Genomic DNA, 20,115 nt, shown 5'->3' with positions numbered 1-20,115 from the left:
CTCTTCTAGGTATTAGTTTGCACACATTTTCAGAACAGCTGGTCAGTCTAAAGATTCTGCCTTACATTTCATCACTAAGCTTTCAAGTCAAACTGCCAGCAATTCAGCATAATAAGCCACAACTAACTTGTGGCAACTAACACAGCTTGCAAGTTCTTGGGGTACCAGCTCAGAACCGAGCTGCAATATGTGTATTTTTTGCTTCTTACATGGAGCAGAAAGCTCAAGAAACAGAAAGACAACTAAAAATAAATCTGTTTTATTTACCAGTTTTCTAAAAAGCAAAGTCATAAAAATTAGTCACAAGTGGCAAAACCAAAATATATTGCACAGTGTACAGAAAACATTGTTGACATGTTGACAAAGTGTCATCACAAATAAATCATCTTACAACAGCTTGGAAAAATTACAGCTTCAGAATCTTATCTATAAATGGAGGCATGTAGATTTAAAGTTACAGGAAAATATTTAATACCACCCTGTAAATGCAAACACTTTAAGGATGCAAGAATAAGACCGTAATTAAGCACATCCACAAAATGCTCTAAATATACTTTTCTCTTCCTTTCACTAAGTTATGCTTACAAGATGGTCATTGAAAAAAAAGAAATGAGAACAAAAAGACAACAGAAAAAAAAGCATGCTAAAGCAAAGAAGTTCACAAAGTGGTTGAGAAGTCCCTGAAAATAATGTTTAATAATGATGCACTCCTTTATATATAAAGCTTTGATTTTTTCCCAAACCCTGGTCCAATTGCAACTACTTGTGTTTACATGTAATAAAACACAAAAAAGGAATATGTAATATGCTGGTATAGCTGCACTGTTCCATTTATGATTGAAACATTTAATATATTGGACTTGAACACCAACATTTTAATGTTTCTCATTCAGTTTATATACATCTACTGAAGTTTGATCTTGCAGAACTGTTAAAGACAGGAACCAGATCATACTGATGAGTGTCTCATACTATGTTTAAGATACTCGCTTTTGAAGTGGTGATTCTACTTGTTTTGTAACTGCACACATTCTAACTGAAGAACCTGTCTCCATTGCAAGTTTCCTTATGACACTGTCCAATTAATAATTAATTCACACATTTCTTCCACTAAGCAAATACCAGTCGCTTCAGCATGTTTTTATGGTGCCAGATCTACCTTCACGTCCTCTTTGTATGCAAAGAGAAACGTTTCTACATAATGAAAATAACTTTAAATTTCAGTGAATAGAAATGTTATCTTAATATTAAAAAAAAAAAAACTTTCATGAAAAATATTTTAAGACAAACATAGCAAAGTTAATTGAGTTTCTCCACGTTTTTAACCCCCAAGACCTACAAGCTGACATCTAGCAATGCTGCGACTAGATTTCTTCTAACTAATCAATACTGATAGTTACTCTCTTTTGTTCTCTTCCCACATCCAACACGTACAAACAACACAAGGACAAAGTACACATTATTCAAGTTGATACAATCGCTGAGGCATTAAAATTTAATCCTCGACAAGAAAGGACTCCAGCCACACCAAGTGCTAGATTATGTAATCTGTGAAAGTCAATGGTATTCTCAACATCTCTTTGTAAGAAAAACCTTCCAATTATGAGAAATGTCTAACCCTCTCTTGCCACATGCAAGTTTGATGTTTGTTTAGCCAAACAGAAAAACGGACGGCCAACACCCTAACAGAACAGACCAAAAATAAAGGTTAAGGTCACACCACGTTTCGTCTCAGTCACTGGATCATACATGGTCATCCTGTGTGTTCTTAAATTTTTTAGCACAGATTTTCTGTGTATAAATTCTCAGAAATCATGCTTTAGGATAACAAGCAGTTCATAGAATTGCAGTGTCCATTGAAACAAAAGGCTACAGAGTTGTCAGCACTCACCTACGCTTTCTTAAGTATCCATGTAAGTATTTTAACCCAAGGTCATCTTAGAAAATTAGCTTAACGTTTCTCTTAGGCAAAAAGTTCCCATAGTAAAACTATAGGAAACAAAGAGGATGGGTCAACTGGTATGAAAAGGGCAAGTTTGAACTGATTTTCTTGAAGGTTATTTCTTCTACTATGCTGGACCACTTCAAACATTAAGAGCAATGCTAAAGAGCTTCTAAGCAAGATTCCTAGAGCAATTCATAACGCTGAACCATTACTCAAAGATTTGAGGAACTATATGTTTACAAGGGATTTTCAGTACTCACAGTACTCATTGACCCACTCAGTAGGCATCAATGAAAGCTTTTATAGTTTACAAAGAAAAACTTGAGGCATAAGTGCAAAATATGAGTCTTTTTCATTAAATAAAAGATATACCATCTTCAACAATGTCCTTACTGGGAAGAGATTGCCACCATTTAAAAAGAGATTCTTTCACAAATGACTCTTTTAGAGCAAGAAAAACATTGTTTTATGAACCGGATTCATCTTGCTGCAAACAAGATTAAAACCTTAACGGATCATCACTGTAATTTTGAAGCAGCTTTAAAAGCAACAGGCTCAAAGGCTATGTTTGTTCTTCACTGGCTTGACTCAGGGAAACCAGATTGTTCTCCCCACTGTCTTCAATCATTTCATTAAGGTCCATTTCATGGATTTCTTCATCATATGACGTATAAAAATTGCTCTGTATATTGTCCTCACAAAAAATACATTCCTAAAACAAAACACAAAAAACATGAAGTCAAAGAAAAAAGAGCATTTTCTAAACATCAGTCCATTTGCATGTGATCCCTGATTCCAAAGGAACCTGTACATCTGTGCTACACTCAGGTGTATTCCATTCCCCAACTGCTCCCACACAATTTATAACACGTAGTAAATCAACACGAGGTACCCAAAACTCTACTATGAACAGTTACATCACAGAACGTTTACAATTCCGACATCTTACAAGCATTATAAAATTCTTCCTACATTTGATTGCTAACACTTATATGTTTACACACTCACATCAGCTGCACTACTTAAGAGACTGAAGCAACTGTAGTTTCACACCTGTCGGATGCTCTCACATTAATGCTGCTGTAACATTAATAACAGGAGAAGGATCTATTTAAATTCTATTGCATTCACTTTTGAAACATTCATGAATAAAGAGAGCCTCTGCATTTGATAGTTTATCTGAAAAAACCTGCAAACGATGGAGAGCTTAGGGAAATGGAATGCAATCAGTTACTTGTAAGTAAAATTCACATATAACCAATAAAGCTGCAAAGATTCTTTTCTTTTCTCCCAATTTGTTTCCTGAGCTATTAATCTACAATCTAAACAAGAGATGATCCTGTAGGAAAAATTCAGTACAGAGAAGGAAAGCTGTATTCCCATTCATTGCTCACTTTCAAGGAAGAAGTAGGTGTAGGTTTCTATGCACAAAACAAACGTGTTTTTCATGTCATATGAAAGCTTTAAGCAATGAAATTGCTGGCTGCATTGATACATAATTTCTAAGAGATGCAACAAAACTAGAAATAGCAAGGACATTTCTTATACCAAATTCACTACTACATTGACTTTTCTACTGGGAAGATTTCTGGTAAGTTAAATCAAGCCAGAAACCACTGCAAGCAAGTTCAATTTTAACTTTTTCTCAGTATAACTGGCCAAACTTTCCAAACAGGAATGGAAAACTAACACAGGCAGCTAATAACAAGCATTGTTATACGTGCAAAAATAACAAACTAATCTAAACTTACAGAATTAGCAACAGTCTTTGGCAGTCCACCTTGCTGGATCCATGGATGAACTTCAATAAGCTCTCTTTTTTGGTCTTCAGTAAATTTTGGTTGTAGTTTCTGCATTTGCTTTAATTTCAGCTTGTCTTCTTTTAAAACTGTTTCCAAATCTCTAAAATGAAACGCATTCAGAAATTGAGCTCCAATTATTTTAGGACTTGACACCTACATAAGTTACACAATCAAATACAAGCATTTTTTTAAAAAACTATTTTTGTTCTGAATTTTTAAGCTTACAAATCTGACATTGGAAAAAAATAAAGAGTGATTTCATCATCATTCTACATTTGCAGAAAACTAAACTTCAACGCATCTCTGCTGGCTTGTTGTCCTTCCAAATCCCACTGAGAATGGCTTGCTTAGAGCTATTAAGACAGTACTTTCAGTGAAACAAAGAAGTTCAGTGCCCCTCTGCAGCTGCTGCAGTGAGTTCCGAGCTCTCTTTCAGCAGGACAACCTGAATCAGACACTAGATGCACATGAGATATGCATTAGCTTCCAAAAAATATACACAGTTATTCTTCTCCAGAACTTCTCAGGTAGTATGCAAGAGACAGAAAGGGAGCAATGATTCTTGACACTGACTTAAACATTTAAACAGGTTGTCTGCTATTGAGACAGAGATTCAGCTCCCCCCGCTCCCCCGCAGTTTATGAAGTACTGAGGTACTGGAATTACCTAGAGGGTATCTGGTAAGTCATCATAACGGTGTCATCTGTGTTTGCCATCAAAAGCCATATTGGATCCTGAAGAACATACTTAATGAAGTGCTCACTTTCTTCTATTTCTGCCTTCATTTTTGTTTTATGATGGTTTTCTGAAGAATCGATACTCCCAAAGTATTTGCTGGTATGACTGGTTTCACTACTCCCTTTAAAACAGAAATTAAAGATTCATTAGCAATTATCAAATGCATGGATCAGTTCAGTATTTTTGAAGCTAGAAACGGTTAAAAAGAATTGAAAGCATAAAACATCACCACCATTGTATTTCATTTTTAAACAAAAAGGTACCCCCCACTTAGGTAGTATTTTCAACATTTTTTTTAAAACCCAATCATTAAAGCTCAACCTCTATGAAGTTGCAATAGAATAATCAACTAAACCAAAATAAATTTGAAACACCAAGGATTATGGTACTCCCTCCTCATTACTCCATCATGCCTATGAAATGTTTTATAGACTATGTGCACACAAAAAAATCAGAAGTTCTATACTGTAAATCATAGTAGAGAGGACTGTCATGTGATGCAATGAAAAAAAAAGAAGAATGAAGATGAAATACAGGAGTGATTTTTCCATGAAGCACTCAGCGTTCACCTGATGTCTGTAGTACATCATACTGCAATGCTCCTAACATGCTAGGAGTATTCACTGCCTGTGTTACCTGTTCTGCTCCCTGACATGTCACAGCCATTAGATCCGGACCCGAGAGATTCAGCAGCTGCAGACACTCCGCTCCCTGATGAAGCTGAGCCAGTGCCTGAGCATGCATCTTCTTGAAGTAAAATGTCAAGCAGGACACTGGACATGGAGAGCGCATCGCTATTTTGAGCATCCATTGGAGACTCAGCCTGGAGACAGGAGAGGAGGGAAACAACGACAGAAAATTACAGTCATTTCATCTCCAGTTCCTCACATTTAGTATTAATCCACCTCACTCGGTATTCTGCTAAGCTTACACTGCTTTTTGTTTGTCAACGTAAACAGTTACAGCACTGCTAACCCTCATTAAAAGTTGGCTTGAAGAACTTCAGAAATTAACGTTGATGAAGAACTTAATAGAATACTTTGTAATACAAGAACTAGCTTCAGATATATCCTCAGTGCTTTCCTGAACTAATGCCTGCTTTGCCTTCATGTTCACATAATGATGATGAAATTACAGAAAGTAATATTTTGCACATTTCTGAACAATGGGAAATAGCCTTTTGAGGGAATTCAAAAGGATTTCCCATCCAAATTGTTAGTATTAATTTTTGTTATCAAGATTATTTTAATCCAGTAGCAACATCTCAGAGCACGCAATTAGTTTCAGGCTGTCACAGATGCACTTCTTTACTACTGCACAAAGTGTTTTATGTATGTCACATTATATATTTTACACACACACACTTGTTCTCAAGATCATGAGGCAGCAAGCACGCAATAACAGAACACAGAAAGTTTTTGCATGATGTCAATAAAGTTTGGAAGTTTCACAAGAAAAGCAAATATAAGCATATTCCTTTCTGTTCCCCCTCTGTTAATCCTCATTAAGAATCAGTATCAAGACTATTAGGTAGGTCAAATTAATCATCTAGAAACTAAGTTCCTCAGAGTGGGGAACAAGCAGGTTTGTACGTTTGTCCTTCCTCCTCCGCAATTTCCAACGTTGGTACATACTTATGACAAACTATACAGCAGTCACCTAACCAGCTGTTAGCATCAGCATTAATTATGCTCTATGACTGATTACTTGGAGCAGGTCAGATCTCAGGCATGCCAGTAAGAGCCACACCTTCCAACGCCTGCTTTCCTTCACACAGCACTGAACTCAAATTGTACTCTGTATGCACTGCCAGATGCAGTGAACAGTTACAACCCTCATTAGAAGAAAAGGCAGAGGCAGGAAGACATTCTAGAAGGCTTAGGTTGCATCCCATCAGTGACATAGCATTCAGAAAGATACTATGCAGAATCTGTAGACAACATTAATATATTAGTCTATATCATCATCATAGAAATCTTTACAGACACAGCACTCCATCCAAGGTTTGTCAGATTATTAGTTTAATTGATCCATCAAATTTAAACGAGCCAAGAAAAGAAGCTGAAGTTATCAAACAGCTTTAGGGGACAGTGCACTAAGAAAACAAAATAGTTAATGTCTGCAAGCAATATCTCATAGTTTATTTTGACTACCTGATTGTAAACAAAGATGATTTTCTTTATATCAGCTTCTTTCAAGATCTCAGTTACAGATTGCTTCTCCCTCACTCTCTTCTCAGAAATGCACTACCCAAAAACTTTTTGCTAAACATTAAAAAAAAAGTGAACCAATAATTTGAAATCTATTTTAGTGCTTCTCAATGAATGCATTAGCACTCGCATTAGAAGAAGCAGAGCAAAACTGATTTTGGATTCATATTCAAGTTTCCTGGGGTAACTTCAGGAGAACAAGATGACTGTCTTAAGCTTTAGAAGTTAACATTATTCAAACAACTGGATTTCACATTTATTCAGTCTACCAAAATCTGAGTTCACTGACTCCATCTCTAGAGACTACAGACCACTTATTAGAACGTAAGGTCCACAAGTGAGTTTTGAAAACAATAAAGCAGAGAGAAGAAAACAGAAGAGGGAAGAAGATCCACTGTGGGTATCTCTACATTTTAACAACCTTAAATATTCATAGAGTGCCAAGATTTTAAAAGGAAAACACGCAAAAAAGAACATCAACATACTTACTGGTAGGGATCCCTTTCCACTACCATCATCAGTTGTCATGATTTTGCCTATGGCTCCTTCCTCGTTTAGAGCTCCATGCAAACCCGCAGGAGCTCCACTTTCCACAGTTTTTGTGTTTTCTTCTAACTGTAGAAGATTCAGAGGAGAGCTACACCTTGATTGGAACAAAGGCGGTGAAGCCTGGTCTTGAGGACCCACTGACTGTGGAGTGCAGGAACGGGATGGCTCGTTTCGTGTCTCTGCGACAGGAACCTTTTCAATTTCTGCTGGTGGATTATAATGGAATGGTTGCGTTGGAAAAAATGCCTGCTGTGGGAAAGGGGTAGGGGTAGTGAATGGAGGCTGCGCTGGAAATACTGTCTGAGATGAGAAAGCAGGATGGGTAGGAAAATTGGCTTGGCTGTGGTAAAGCGTTTGAGGTAAGCTATTGTTCATTTCTGGGTAGACGTAGTTGGGGAGCACAAGAGCTACAACAGGTGTCATAAGGGGGGCAGAAAACTGGGACGGTTGCATAGGGCAAGTATTTCCCGAGTCTGGCAGCTGATTAAAACCAGAGACTGAAGTCTCAGGAGCTGGTGGCACAGTCCCTGCTGCTGCTGGAAAAACAGGAAGTGGATATGCAGGCATAACAGTTGGAAAAGACATCGCTGAATAGCTTGCTTGTGAAGTGTCCGACGGTGACCAAGCAGTAGTATTTAAACCCTGAAGAGGAAAGCGATGGGGGAATTTAGTTCCAGAAGTTGTACTGTCTGAAGATTCCTGTGGTTTAATGCGTTTTGATTTCCTATTTTTCCCACTTTTCTTCCAAGGCTGATCCATTCCAGAAGTTCCATTTCGTTGTCCACGGCCACCTGCAAAAACAAAAACAATGACCAAAAAAAACCCCAACAAAAACCAAGAACAACAAAGAAAACATGCATCAGGAAGGAGCCTACTGGCAATGTGATGGATCCCCTACACTCTGGCATCCCTAGAAGTTGCTCAAAACTGTAGTTCTGGATTTTAAGTCTGTCCACTCAAATGGAAGGATGGGGGAAGAGATCAGATTCACTTTTACCTCTAGCAAAAGAGCTGAGCAAACCAGGCAAGATAAACCTTGATGACATGACTTAGGGGAAAGAAAATAAACAATAAGAATAGAAGTGGATCAGTTAAGGCTCAGACGTGCCACCCAATCAGTACAACAGTGCAAAACAGTGGCTCCCAGAGAAGCTGCTTGAATCAATACAGCAATTACAATGAAAGCAGTAGAGGACACAAATGAAAGCGCTTCTGGAGAGTTAAGAGTTGTACAGGTCTGTAACTGAAAAGGTGAAGAACTAAAAGCAGCAAAGAGAAAGTACACAAAAGAATTTTCTTTTGTGAGCCGAAAGAGCACTGAAGCATCATAAATTCTGCAAGAAAAGTACAGAATCTTATTTCAGAAGTCAGCACCAAGCAGCTCTTCCTTAGGTGAAGGCTATCAGTTCATCTCTACAGACATGAATAAATCCATCAGTCATCTTTTATGTTTAAGTACTTAAATATTTAAAAGCTGTTCCAACTTTTAGTTTGCGTAAGGCTTATTCAGCCTGAAAGTTTATCAAGGATAGAGAACACAGAGCACTTCGGTGTTCCAGAACATGCTTCCTAAATCAAGGACCCGCATATCTCTATGCATATCAAAAATGAAAGATACAAGAATTGGCAAGAAAATGCTTCTCAGTATGACTTCTCTTCCAAACAGAACCAAAATGGAAACATAGTCAGGTCAGTACCAAGCACTCTTGAAATATCATCTTGAGTTCCTAGCCCTAACGGAACAGAACAAAACACTCACTGTTACACATAGCCTGTTCCACTTCCACCCCCCACTGACATTAACTTAATGGCAACCATACAGTTAGATTGTTCCACCAGTGACACAATAGTGAAATGGGACTAACTGGATGTAAATGAAAGCAGCTGGAAAAAAGCACTGAAAGATGGAAAGGCAGAAGGACCAGAAAAGCAAGAGAATACAAGCACAGACAGGAGAGAAAACATTCTGAAGTTGCATTTGTCTCTTGAAAGTAGATGCATAACAATAATAATATTATGAACTGATAGCTAGGACATTAGTAGCTATTGAAACATTAACTATTATATTTAAAGCTATATTCCACTCAATCTTCAAGGCAAGGCCGTCACCAGAATTTTTCTATAGACTTAAACATAGCATGCGACTGCCACTGGTCACAGTGGCTCCCTAACACTTAAAAAATGCAAATATCCTCTCAACAGGATTCACTTCATACACAAAGACAAAAAAAAAAAACTATTGCCATACCACGTTCACCAGGCCTTCCTTTAGGTTTATCTTGTAAGTAGTAATTGCAGTGGGACTGGAAAATATTGAATCTCTTGATTTCTTTGAACTTATTCAAAAAGCTTTGCTCTTCTTTTTGTGTATGCACAGCAAGGACTTCCTTTGTAAGTCCCAGTTTTTTAAATGACTCCTTTTCCTGATTTACGTGCGTAGAGCTCGATGGAGGGGCTGGAAGTTGGCTATCTAAGAGTTCTGCTCCACTTGGACCATCTTCTATCATTTCTACAAAAACGGAAGGAATAAAAATCATGATCCAGAGAATTGTATATGCAATTTAAGCTACTACAAACTGCAGTAACTTCTCTTTGAAAGTTTAATATAATAAGTTCTGTCTCTATTTATTCAATTTCCATGAGAACACCTTAGCTATAAATAATGCAAGTTAACAAATAGGTACCAGGTGTTCTCATTTCTGAGGCTATACTTGCTGGAAATCAGTATTTTGGCAATGACACACTAGCAGAAATCATACCTAATTCAGGTTGTGGTTTTTTGTCTCCAACATGAACAATGGTGCTACTGTAGCTGCACTGACTTGTGAGCGATACAACACTTTCAGGTTTGCCAGGTAAGGCCAAAGAAGTTAAGTGAGCACCAACTACTGGGGGACCACTTGCTTTACCAGACGCCTTCAACACCGTAGAGTCTATTCAAAAAAATAGAAAAACAAAGGAAATTACATATGTAAATAAGCAATATGTTGCTAAGGTTGCAGAACAGCAAAGGCTTACTTGTGCTTAGCAAGATAAAAAGTGAATATTTCAATTGATCTCACATGTTTTACCAAGAACGTTTGAGGAATAGAATAACATCTGGGCAAATAAATCTAATCCTCTACTCTCAAATACAGTTAAGCCAAGTCTTTCCAGTGAATGACCTCTTGATCTTTCCTAGGCATTACTCTTCTTTGATGGTTTGACTTTGGAAGCTTCTAGCCTTCACCAGCCTAAGATGAAGTCCCTCCAGTTCCCATCTTGCTTTGTGTTAGTCTCTCACATAGCTGGTTATTAGCTGTCAGATGTTAAGTTTTGCTCTAAGCATCTGCCTATTTAAGTTCTCTCACTTGAAAGCTGTACACAATGCTCCAGCAGAGGTCACATCAATGCCTCATGAAGCATTCTCAAAACATTCTTTCTCCAGTATAAACACTCAGCAAAACTCTCAGTGCAAGACTTGAAGTTAGCCTTCTCCTGACTAGTATATGCTGTTTACCTGGTCATTCACAGTTACCTGTGCAACAAGAAGCTAACCTAACCCTAACCCTAACCCAAATCCCCACCCTTGCCTATCAACTAGAACTGCCAGAGACTACAGATGACAGCAGAAGCTGTGTGCCTAAGCTACACGTCATTATTCTGACAAGAAGAAACAGCAAATAAATAGAGAAACCAATATAGAAATACCTCCTAAGGGTTGTATAGCATTAACAGATGCTTTTTGCTCATGAACACCAGAATTCACACTTGATGAAGGTTCACATTTTCTTTTTGCTGTACCAGGCACATTACAACTCTCCAAGTATCTAAAATAAAGGAATTTAACAGTATTAGATATGTAAACCTGAAGTCTAGAGCTCAGTGGTAATTTACACTCCGGTTGCTTACCTGATGACGCTATCCAAGCAGCTAATCTGTTGGTAAGAATATACAGGTTGTTCTTTCCATGCCAACTCCTCAGTAGCCACATTTTTCGGAGTAGCTGTAGCTGTGGTATCCTTTCCTATCACTTCTTTCGCCTGACCACCAGGACCATTTTGTTTTTCTGTTAAGAGATTGTTATTATACAATCACAGCATTAATTCTTTGAATTGCCCCTAAAAGTTTCAGTAAAACAGCAGTTGTTTTCTTTTATGCATATTTTTTAACAGAGCAGAAGTTTCTTAACAGTGTAGAGCAACTAAGAAATTTGTGTCCTAATATATGAACACTGTGTAAATAGCCCCCCTGTTCTTAGGAATTCTTGAGGAATAAGATTCAGTTAAGCTGATGGAGCCAAAGGGGACAGATATAATGGATACAAAAGAAAAGATATCATTAGAGCTGAAACCCACTCACAATGAGAACAAGTGTAGTGTACAAAAGTTATAAAATAAGCTGTTACTCATGTCTATAAAATTTAAATTGCACTAGGAAGATTTTCATTTATTGACTTAAAAGTTCCTGAAATTTTGTGAAAATGGGAATAACAACATCCTTCATCTAACAGGAAAAAAGGTATTTGACTTATGAGCTACAATTAAGGAACTTAAAAGCAACAGCTCTAGGACATCTTCACTGCATGTTACATCATTACCAACAGCTAGGTCACATGTTTTCCTGAACACAGAGGAGAGATTAAGGACAATATAAAGAACAACAGCGTTTATTTATTGAAATTGATTAGAATGAAACTGGAAAGCTGCCTACTCATGTCACATCATGCACCACTGCAATAAACTAGCACTTAATTAACTTACTAGTAATACCTTACCTGCAGAAGGTTCTCTCTTATGTTCTAGTTTTCCTTTATTCTCACTGAAAATATGCTGTCCTTTAGTTTTGACCTTACGGGCATCTTGACTTATCTGGAAGGAGGCCATTAAAAACGCTCATTATGAAATTCTCACACAAGACACTGTGAGTAGTGCTTCCTAATTTTCTACATAGCTTGAAAGTAATTTATCTGTGAAACAAAAGTTCCAGAAGCTTAATTTGCTTAAGACGCTAATGTGTGACGACTGAAAGGCAGCAAGTGACCACGTTGGCAAGCACAGCAGACTGCAACACCTGATCACAAAAGCATAAATCGAGTTCAGAAGGTTCAGCCTGAGTGATGTAACTAAGGAAAAATTGAACTTTCAGAAATCAACTGCAATTCAGCAGGGCTTAATGGGAATGGCAAAAACTATTTCAGATCTTAGAAAATGGTACAGTTCCTTTGATTGCAACCACTATTCAATACACTGCTGCCCAATTCACTGCCACTGCCACTCTCTGTGGCACAGTTCTGATAAGCAGAAGCACAAATTTAACTCTGCTGGTTGTTTTTTTTTTTTTTTGGTTTTTAATGTCATTAGTTTGAACAAAAATTCTCAGTATCAGTTGGATACAACAATGTCCTGCAAAGTTAAATTTTAAGCAAAAAACTTCCACTCCATATTATACAGTGCATTTTCTGCAGCATAAAAAGGTCATAGGCTATCATTTTTGTATGCACTTATTATATGCATTTTATAATCGAAAATAAGAGATATAAACTTTCCCCTCAGAAGAAACTGCTTTCAAATATTTTTTTCTTTTTTTTTCCTAGAAGCAAGCATATAATGGCCATCACAATGTGCTAACAGCGTCCACTTTCAAACTTATAACTGTGCTTCAGTACCCTGAGACTTCATCTACAGCACAAATATTTATTCCTCCTGACAGAAAGCTTTTTTCCATATTAAACAAATGACAACACTTTCCTTATACTTCTTCCCATCCCAAATCAAAAAGACTTACACTAAAAATTGAAAACCTCTCTGTTTTGTATCCCACACTTGAATTTATGAAAATAGAAAACTTACTGTTTTATCCTTTTGTGTGTCATCATTATTATTTCCTGTGCTGTCACTGGAGGATGCCACACTCATTAAGTGTTCATGTGAGCCATTGCTACCTAGACTTCCATAGCCACTGGATCCACTGTTGTGTACAGGCTGTTAAAAACAAGAGAATATACATCCTCTGCACCAGCTTTCAGCAAAAATGAAATTGTTATTAATAGTTCCATGTGAGGTGAAAGGGATTTTAAGTTTTTTTGCACAGTTTTGTGTTTGTTTGTTTGTTTATTTTTTTTTAATTGTTTGTATGAAGATGCCATAGCTGCATTAAATCCTTAAATACCAACTGAAGCTATAACACACTTAAGTGAGTCATGCTTGGCAATCAAATGCAAATAGTTTCCAGGACTATAGCCAGAAATCCCAAAGCAGTGGAACAGTGGAAGATAGTTAAACAAAACATCACATGAAGATAAACACCCTTTCTTCAGTGGGAATTTAAAGTAGTGATACGAAAGCACATGCTGTACCTGTAGTAATAGCCGATATATTTGCTCCGTGATCTCCTGAACGCTGGGGTGAAGGATTCTGTCCTCTGTGTAGTTGGGAGCAGCAAAAACATCCTCATTTAAGGGACCCCTGCATAAACCAAACAGATCCCATTCCATTACAACTGCAAGTGCTTGAACTGCAGAGAGACTACATCCTCAATTTGCCATCTATATATAGCAAACAGGATCTGACCATTATTCTATTGCATCTGAGGCCACTGAATTTGACAAGATGCGCATCCTTACTCACTTTGAGTATAGCTTTTCTCCTAAAGCAACTCTTGACAGTACTGACACAATACAAAACAGTTCAAATTTCCTTTATGTAAAGCAGCTACTACATTATTAACCCAAATATAAGAAGGAAGCAATTTATGTGGAGGGGGAATTTTTCCCCCTCTCTAAAACCGTTAAGGCTTTTTTAAGTATCACTAAGTAAGCTGGAAGGAAAAAAAAAATATCATGGCTATTGACTTACGTCCTAACTTTGTGTCTTCCAATGATAAATGAAACCTTTCGACTCCAAGGATTGATGAAACTGGACCAGCTAGTGTCCATGGTTATATAATCTCCATTTCTAGTGCAAAACCTGATTGGCGAATAGTCAAAAGGCTGTCCTCCATATTGAAGTACTGTTAAGAATGATCCAAAAAAGTCAGTTTAACATTTGCAGCTCTAATTAATGATTCAGAGTTAATATGACCGAAGAGACAGCTTTATATTTTCATAATTTAACAAATAAACATTGCAAGAATGGCTCACTTTCTCTTCATGGACTGCTTATGAAATGAGGAAGGCTACACTTTAAGGTATGACAACTTCTATCATGCACACTCAGGACAATTTTCTTTATGTATGAAAAATTCACATACAAATTAGCTTACAGCAGTTATGCTTCACCTCAAAAACGAAAGTGAGGAAATACTGAATTTCATCAATTTGCATAAAGAATGAAGTTGTAGAGTAAAGGAATACTTCAACATCTAATTACTTAAAGGTAAAAGTGTATTTTCCTTTTTTGCTTAGTCCTTTTCAGATGTCACTTTTAACTTTCAGGTGAAAAAAAAAAGATTTCTTCCACAGCAAAGAGATTACATACTTTTTTTGTGAATTGCTAGCATTAAGGGTCTGTCATTTGGGTGAAGATGCACCAAAACTGGTGTTCCTATTAAGTCCTGAGGTAGGTATCCCAACAGAGGTACAGCTCTGGAGAAAGAAAAACAAAGGAAAAAAAACTTATATAAATCAAGTGAAATAAATGTTTGCTGAATCTTTAAAATGTTTCCATTTAAGCTTTATTTACTCTTTTCCCTTTAATTTTAAGTTCAAATTTTGGGAAAAGCAGTTCCAGCTTAGTAGTAACACTCTTTGAACAGGGCTGTTTTGGGGGTTTTTGTTTGTTTGTTTTTATTTGTTTCTAACATTACAAAACAGTGCTCAGACCAAAGTAAAGGAATCTGCTACAGCCATTCTCCTGTCTTTTCTATGCTGCCTAGATCTACATGCTGAGTACTTACCCTAATTTTAAAAGAGCATTAATAAAATTTAATCTCATAAAACTCCCGTGAAAGTAAATAGTACCCCCAATCTATGGGCTGCATGCCAAGGCTAAGGATCACACGGGATTACTGCAGCTGAATCAAGCAGGGCAGTTGACTAGGGTACAAGAAAACTTCTTCACAGGCAGGTTATGAGTTTAACTCTGCAAGGAAACAAGCTTATTAATTAGAATAAATAACTGAAAGTAATGTTCTTGCATTCCTTGCATTAGAAGTAACTTCTAATGATGAGATGAAATCACTTATTGAATTTATTGAGCTTTCAGGAACGAGGGATAAATCCCAGCATTGAGATGCTTTTATGGTAGCCAACTCTGTTTTCAGTAAGAAAAGAAAATAGAATAAAACCCTACACTGTCACAAAGAAAGTCCCATGTGAAACAAAGGAAAGAGAAAGCAAAAGGAAGGAAAAAGAAAACCTGTGTTTTCAACTCACACAAGCAAACTTGCTCTCATGTTCTTATAAAATATTATGATATTTCAAAGCACATCCTTCAAAGCTTTAGAATATTGACGACACCTCAGCCCCCTATGCCTTCAACTCTGTTTTTCAAAGTACTATCTTCCATTCCTCATAGACTTCCAATTTCTGTCACCCACACCTTCCAAAAGGTACTGGACAAAAGCAGTCCAGAAAACTAAAGGAAAGTTTGCTTTGCATCTTAGCTCCAGAGCCTCTGTGAATGACTTAAATTCACATCTATTGTAACTGGCTATACTGAACTCTCATCAGTTTCCAAGCCCATCAGTGCAACACAAAAGCTTCAGCCAGTAGAACCTGAGTAGTTTAATAGTAAACATAGAATACAATGTTTGATGATTTTCTTTGTTGTTTTTTGTTTAAATTGATGTAATGTTACATTCTATAGACATAAAAAAAAAAATAAATAGTAGCTTCATTCAGATAGTGCTTGCTGAAACGGAACATTTTCCTGTCTGTGGATTCCATTCTTTGAATTTATTTTCTGGATTTGCCCAAGATGGAAAAATAGAAGAACAAGTTGTTAGCAGGCAAACACAGATTTCCACTTCAAGACCACAGTGGAAGTGCTTTCATGCTTCATTTATTTACTTAAGTAACTTACCTTTCATCTACATCCTGGAACAAACAGGTTGGTGTGTGTGTTGTTGTAAAAATTCTTTTGTCTGGAGGAATTCTGGGTGCTGAGAGAAAAATAAGAGGTTGACAAGTTTATTGTGCATGCATACATTACCTAAACTGTATGTTTTAATTAAATGCTGAGTAAAACCTAGAAGTCTGCCTAAGAGCATATAGAAAAGCATGTTGTTATCTCACAGCCTCTCAGCAAGGGCAGAGAACAGAACCAATTATCATGTACATTAATGAAATCAATGATAGGTACTCAAATACACTAATTTTCTTAGGCTGAAATTGAGTTGTGCCAAACTGCACAGAAGTTCCTGCAGCAAAATACTAAACAGTTGTAGATTTCATAAAACAAAATTACTACTTGTCCGTTGAAATTATTACCTTCATAACCAGAATGCACTTTTTCTGCAAGCAGCACACAGCAAAGTTGGTCCTCTGCTACTTCTGGATCTTGTACTTTGATAAGGTAAGGAGTCATCCGAAAAGGGTGATAGCAAATCTCATTTTCACGCTCCTTCCCTGCACTAATAATTAAACAGAGATCATTATTTGCACAGATTCATCTCACACTGAACAAAGCTTTATCCACTGTAATTTCCTTAGTTACAAAAGGACTGTATAGTAGCTCCTAAAACAGCACCCAAGAATTTTGCTTCCTGAATCTTCAGTAGAACAGAAGCTAATTCAGACAGCACCCTTTGCACATTGACTGCAATAATGCATTCATTGTCATCTTTACTGTTTCAAATAAGACCCACAGGTGCTTTAAATGGAAACTGCACAGAAAAAGAAAAGTCCACCTCTTATGATAGATTGTTTTATTGATCCAATAATCTTAATCTGATATTAATCATCACTTTAACCTTCACAGAGATTGATAAAGTTTTATTTTATGAAGCCTGTTATAACCCTTCAGTTAATAATTAAATACCTTCTTTTACTCAGTATTTGGGCTTATTTAAAAAAGAACAAAGTCTCAGAAGTTTTACCTATAGTAACAGTCTCTGACCAAGGAATAAGAACGAAAACAATACCCAGTGATTAAAATATATGTATATATATATGAGCAATGGGTATTACTGCATTATGGATTTACAGAGTAAAAACTTCCGGATCAATGTTATTTAGAAGAAAATACATCTACAAAAATACCAGCGGTACTTTTACTTGGAGTTTGTTTACAATATACTAATACCTTAATTATCAGGTATTTATTTACTCCAAAAAATAATTCAGTAATTGATAGCAGTTCTGGAAAGAGAAACTGGGACCTGTGAGGCAACAGATAGCAAAAGGAAAACTAAAAGAACTGTACCACCTATAGATGACAAAGTTACCCTCATCTATCTTTACTGGGCATTAGAGATAAATTTTATGCACCATTACTCTCACGGAATGAAAGAATCAGTAGCAGGTGCTGAGCACAACAGTTCAACTAACACCCAATGAAGGCTTTCTCCACAGCTGTGAAAGATACTGTATCAGCTCTATTTAGGGTGCAAAGGTCAATATTCAGACTGATTAACTTCTAAGGTGCAACTTCCTGCAGCCACTTAACAGTTCTCTGCATAGCTTCTGGAACAGCAGGATGACAAGCATGTGCTTGGCCTTACGTTCACATTATGGGATAATAAGAAACTTGCACACTGTGATTCTTATAAAGGTTGAACACTTTGTAATGCATAGTTTCATAACAGCAAGTCTGTTATAACTGTCTTACCTGATGCGACAGAAAAAAGATTTCTCTTCCATGCAATCTTGGGTGGAAGACTCTAGAATTATTAAACATTTTATGAAAAGTTACAAATTACTATGATATTATGATGTTTAATACAGTAACTTTTCCCCAATAACAATAAAAGAGATGTAGCTTGTATCCCTCCAAAAGTTTTAGGTTCCTGAAAGCCTTTGATGTTATGCTTTTCTGAGACTGGCATGTGAATCACAGCTGCTTGCTTAATAAGTTTTTTGGCAAAAACACATCTGAACAGTTCTATGGTCTGAACTATTTACCCATCTGCTTTTTTCCCCACTAAGTTACAGCTTTGACCAAAAAAGTGAGTTTCCACAACTCCCCAGGCTGGACTTCTTTCCTAGAAAGGTCCTAGAAAGGACAGTCAGAGCATCAAATACATTTGCAAACCTCCAGCAGTCCAGCAAAGCCCAGGCAACTCTCACAGCTTTCCTCCCAACTCCTTTTAAGTCTATTTCCCTCCCTTTGAAAAAGTGGCCACAGACTGACTTGCAAGGCACACTCTGGTCTTTCAAAGACCTCAATGTGCAATACTTCTAGATATAACATAGGATATGGATGTTGGTACATGAGATATGGTACATACTTCTATTTAAAATGTATTTCTGATATATGAAGCTATATGCAAGCAAAAAAAAACTATAGAAAAAAATTAGTAAGTTACGTAGGCCATTTGAACAAGCAGGATCAAATGGTCAAAACTGAACCTCTTCTGAGCCAGAGGCTGGACCAGAGACTTCAACAGGTCCTTTCTGACCTAGTTAGTGCACAAACTACTCTGTTGTTAATTGTTTCCTCGAAGTTAATACGGTTCACATTCTGACTTAACTTCATAGACTTAGTCTACAGGGATTGGAATTTCAAACATTTAGAGCAGAACTTGAAATACAAGTGTTTGCTTAAAATAGTTGGCAGCTATCTTTCCGTTCCTAACAGCTGTCTGTGCACAAGTAAAACAACCTTCTCACAAACAAATACTAAGTGACTTAAGAGATATAACCCCCTTCAGCATTAACATACCTGATATCCTTTTCCCAAGGCTAAAATAATTGATACACAAATTACATTTGACAAGTGCTCAATGATATTAGCTGTAGTACATCTTTCTACACAATTACCAAGGTGTCCAGTATACAAATCATAACCATTACAGAAGTAAAAAGGCAGAATATTATCTTTCTTTTATCTAAAGATTTTTAAAAAAAGAATTCTGGTCATTTGATTGCAAGAAAACTGTGGAAGACAAATCCACTTTCAGCATGAATACCTACTTTAATTTCAATCATCAGTTGGATGAGAGGAGCCCAGGAACCAATGAATAATAGCAATCAGAAGACTTTTAGCCAACAGACAAGCTCTTCTGATATATAAAGGCACGTTATACGTGCCGTATGTTCAGACATGTTCTAGAAATGCATGTGTGCTATACCCTCACTAAGTAATAGGAAAGGATGAAAGGATATTTAAAAAGGTTATCATGACTGAAGATTAGAGAAATGTCTGCTGTTGGGACCACTCACCAGCTCTGCTGCAAATATTCCAAGATGGTAATCTGTATGGGGTAGTAGAAGTATAGAAAACACTGACATCCTGAGGTGCCAATAACTCCACAAATTTGGCATTTTTAAAATAACCCCTCTTACAGCGAAGAATCGAAGCAGCTTGATCAGAGATGTACACAATTTTCCCAGTAATCAAAGATACGGCTACAGCAAACATATCCTAAGGAGAAAAACCTCAAAATTAGGCAGTTTAAAAAACATTCTTCAATGTATTTATTGTTTAAACAATAAGATGAAAGCAAGACATCAAGATAAAAGTATGAAGTTCAAAATAAAAAGGAAATAGAATAAAGACAGTTAAACCACATCTATTTATGGAGCAAGAAAATACTTCTCTTGTGAATTACATACATGCTGTATACACTTTGAACTACGCAGTAATACACTCTGATTTTCCCAGGTTACATGCCCTAAACATCATACAAAGGTGTAAGGAGCTTCCAACTCAAACTACATGAATTGCTTTCACAACAGTACTTGTGTTACAGCCGTATTTGACATTGATGAGATTCAGCTGCTTTGTGAAGA

General features: G+C 36.8%; 1 protein-coding gene across 9 annotated transcripts in view; it reads right to left on the bottom strand.

Moving 5' to 3' along the window:
* Positions 1–243: 243 nt before the first annotated feature.
* Positions 244–20,115, bottom strand: part of PER2 (period circadian regulator 2) — a 42,759-nt gene continuing 22,887 nt past the window's right edge. For all 9 annotated transcript variants that reach the window (XM_048955269.1, XM_048955271.1, XM_048955266.1 and 6 more), the window contains 18 exons: positions 19,546–19,747; positions 17,993–18,044; positions 16,654–16,796; positions 16,247–16,325; positions 14,702–14,808; positions 14,081–14,234; positions 13,582–13,690; positions 13,076–13,207; positions 12,001–12,094; positions 11,136–11,292; positions 10,935–11,053; positions 10,004–10,177; positions 9,493–9,753; positions 7,185–8,035; positions 5,122–5,308; positions 4,414–4,606; positions 3,697–3,847; positions 244–2,657 (listed from right to left, as the gene is read on the bottom strand). In XM_048955269.1, the coding sequence (XP_048811226.1) occupies positions 2,508–2,657; positions 3,697–3,847; positions 4,414–4,606; positions 5,122–5,308; positions 7,185–8,035; positions 9,493–9,753; positions 10,004–10,177; positions 10,935–11,053; positions 11,136–11,292; positions 12,001–12,094; positions 13,076–13,207; positions 13,582–13,690; positions 14,081–14,234; positions 14,702–14,808; positions 16,247–16,325; positions 16,654–16,796; positions 17,993–18,044; positions 19,546–19,747 (3,315 nt within the window). In that variant the 3' untranslated portion in view covers positions 244–2,507. The remainder of the gene's footprint in view (positions 2,658–3,696; positions 3,848–4,413; positions 4,607–5,121; positions 5,309–7,184; positions 8,036–9,492; positions 9,754–10,003; positions 10,178–10,934; positions 11,054–11,135; positions 11,293–12,000; positions 12,095–13,075; positions 13,208–13,581; positions 13,691–14,080; positions 14,235–14,701; positions 14,809–16,246; positions 16,326–16,653; positions 16,797–17,992; positions 18,045–19,545; positions 19,748–20,115) is intronic.

The sequence above is a fragment of the Lagopus muta genome, chromosome 9 (assembly GCF_023343835.1).
Source record: "Lagopus muta isolate bLagMut1 chromosome 9, bLagMut1 primary, whole genome shotgun sequence".
NCBI lineage: Eukaryota > Metazoa > Chordata > Aves > Galliformes > Phasianidae > Lagopus > Lagopus muta.
This window is presented reverse-complemented; position numbering and strand designations above follow the sequence as displayed.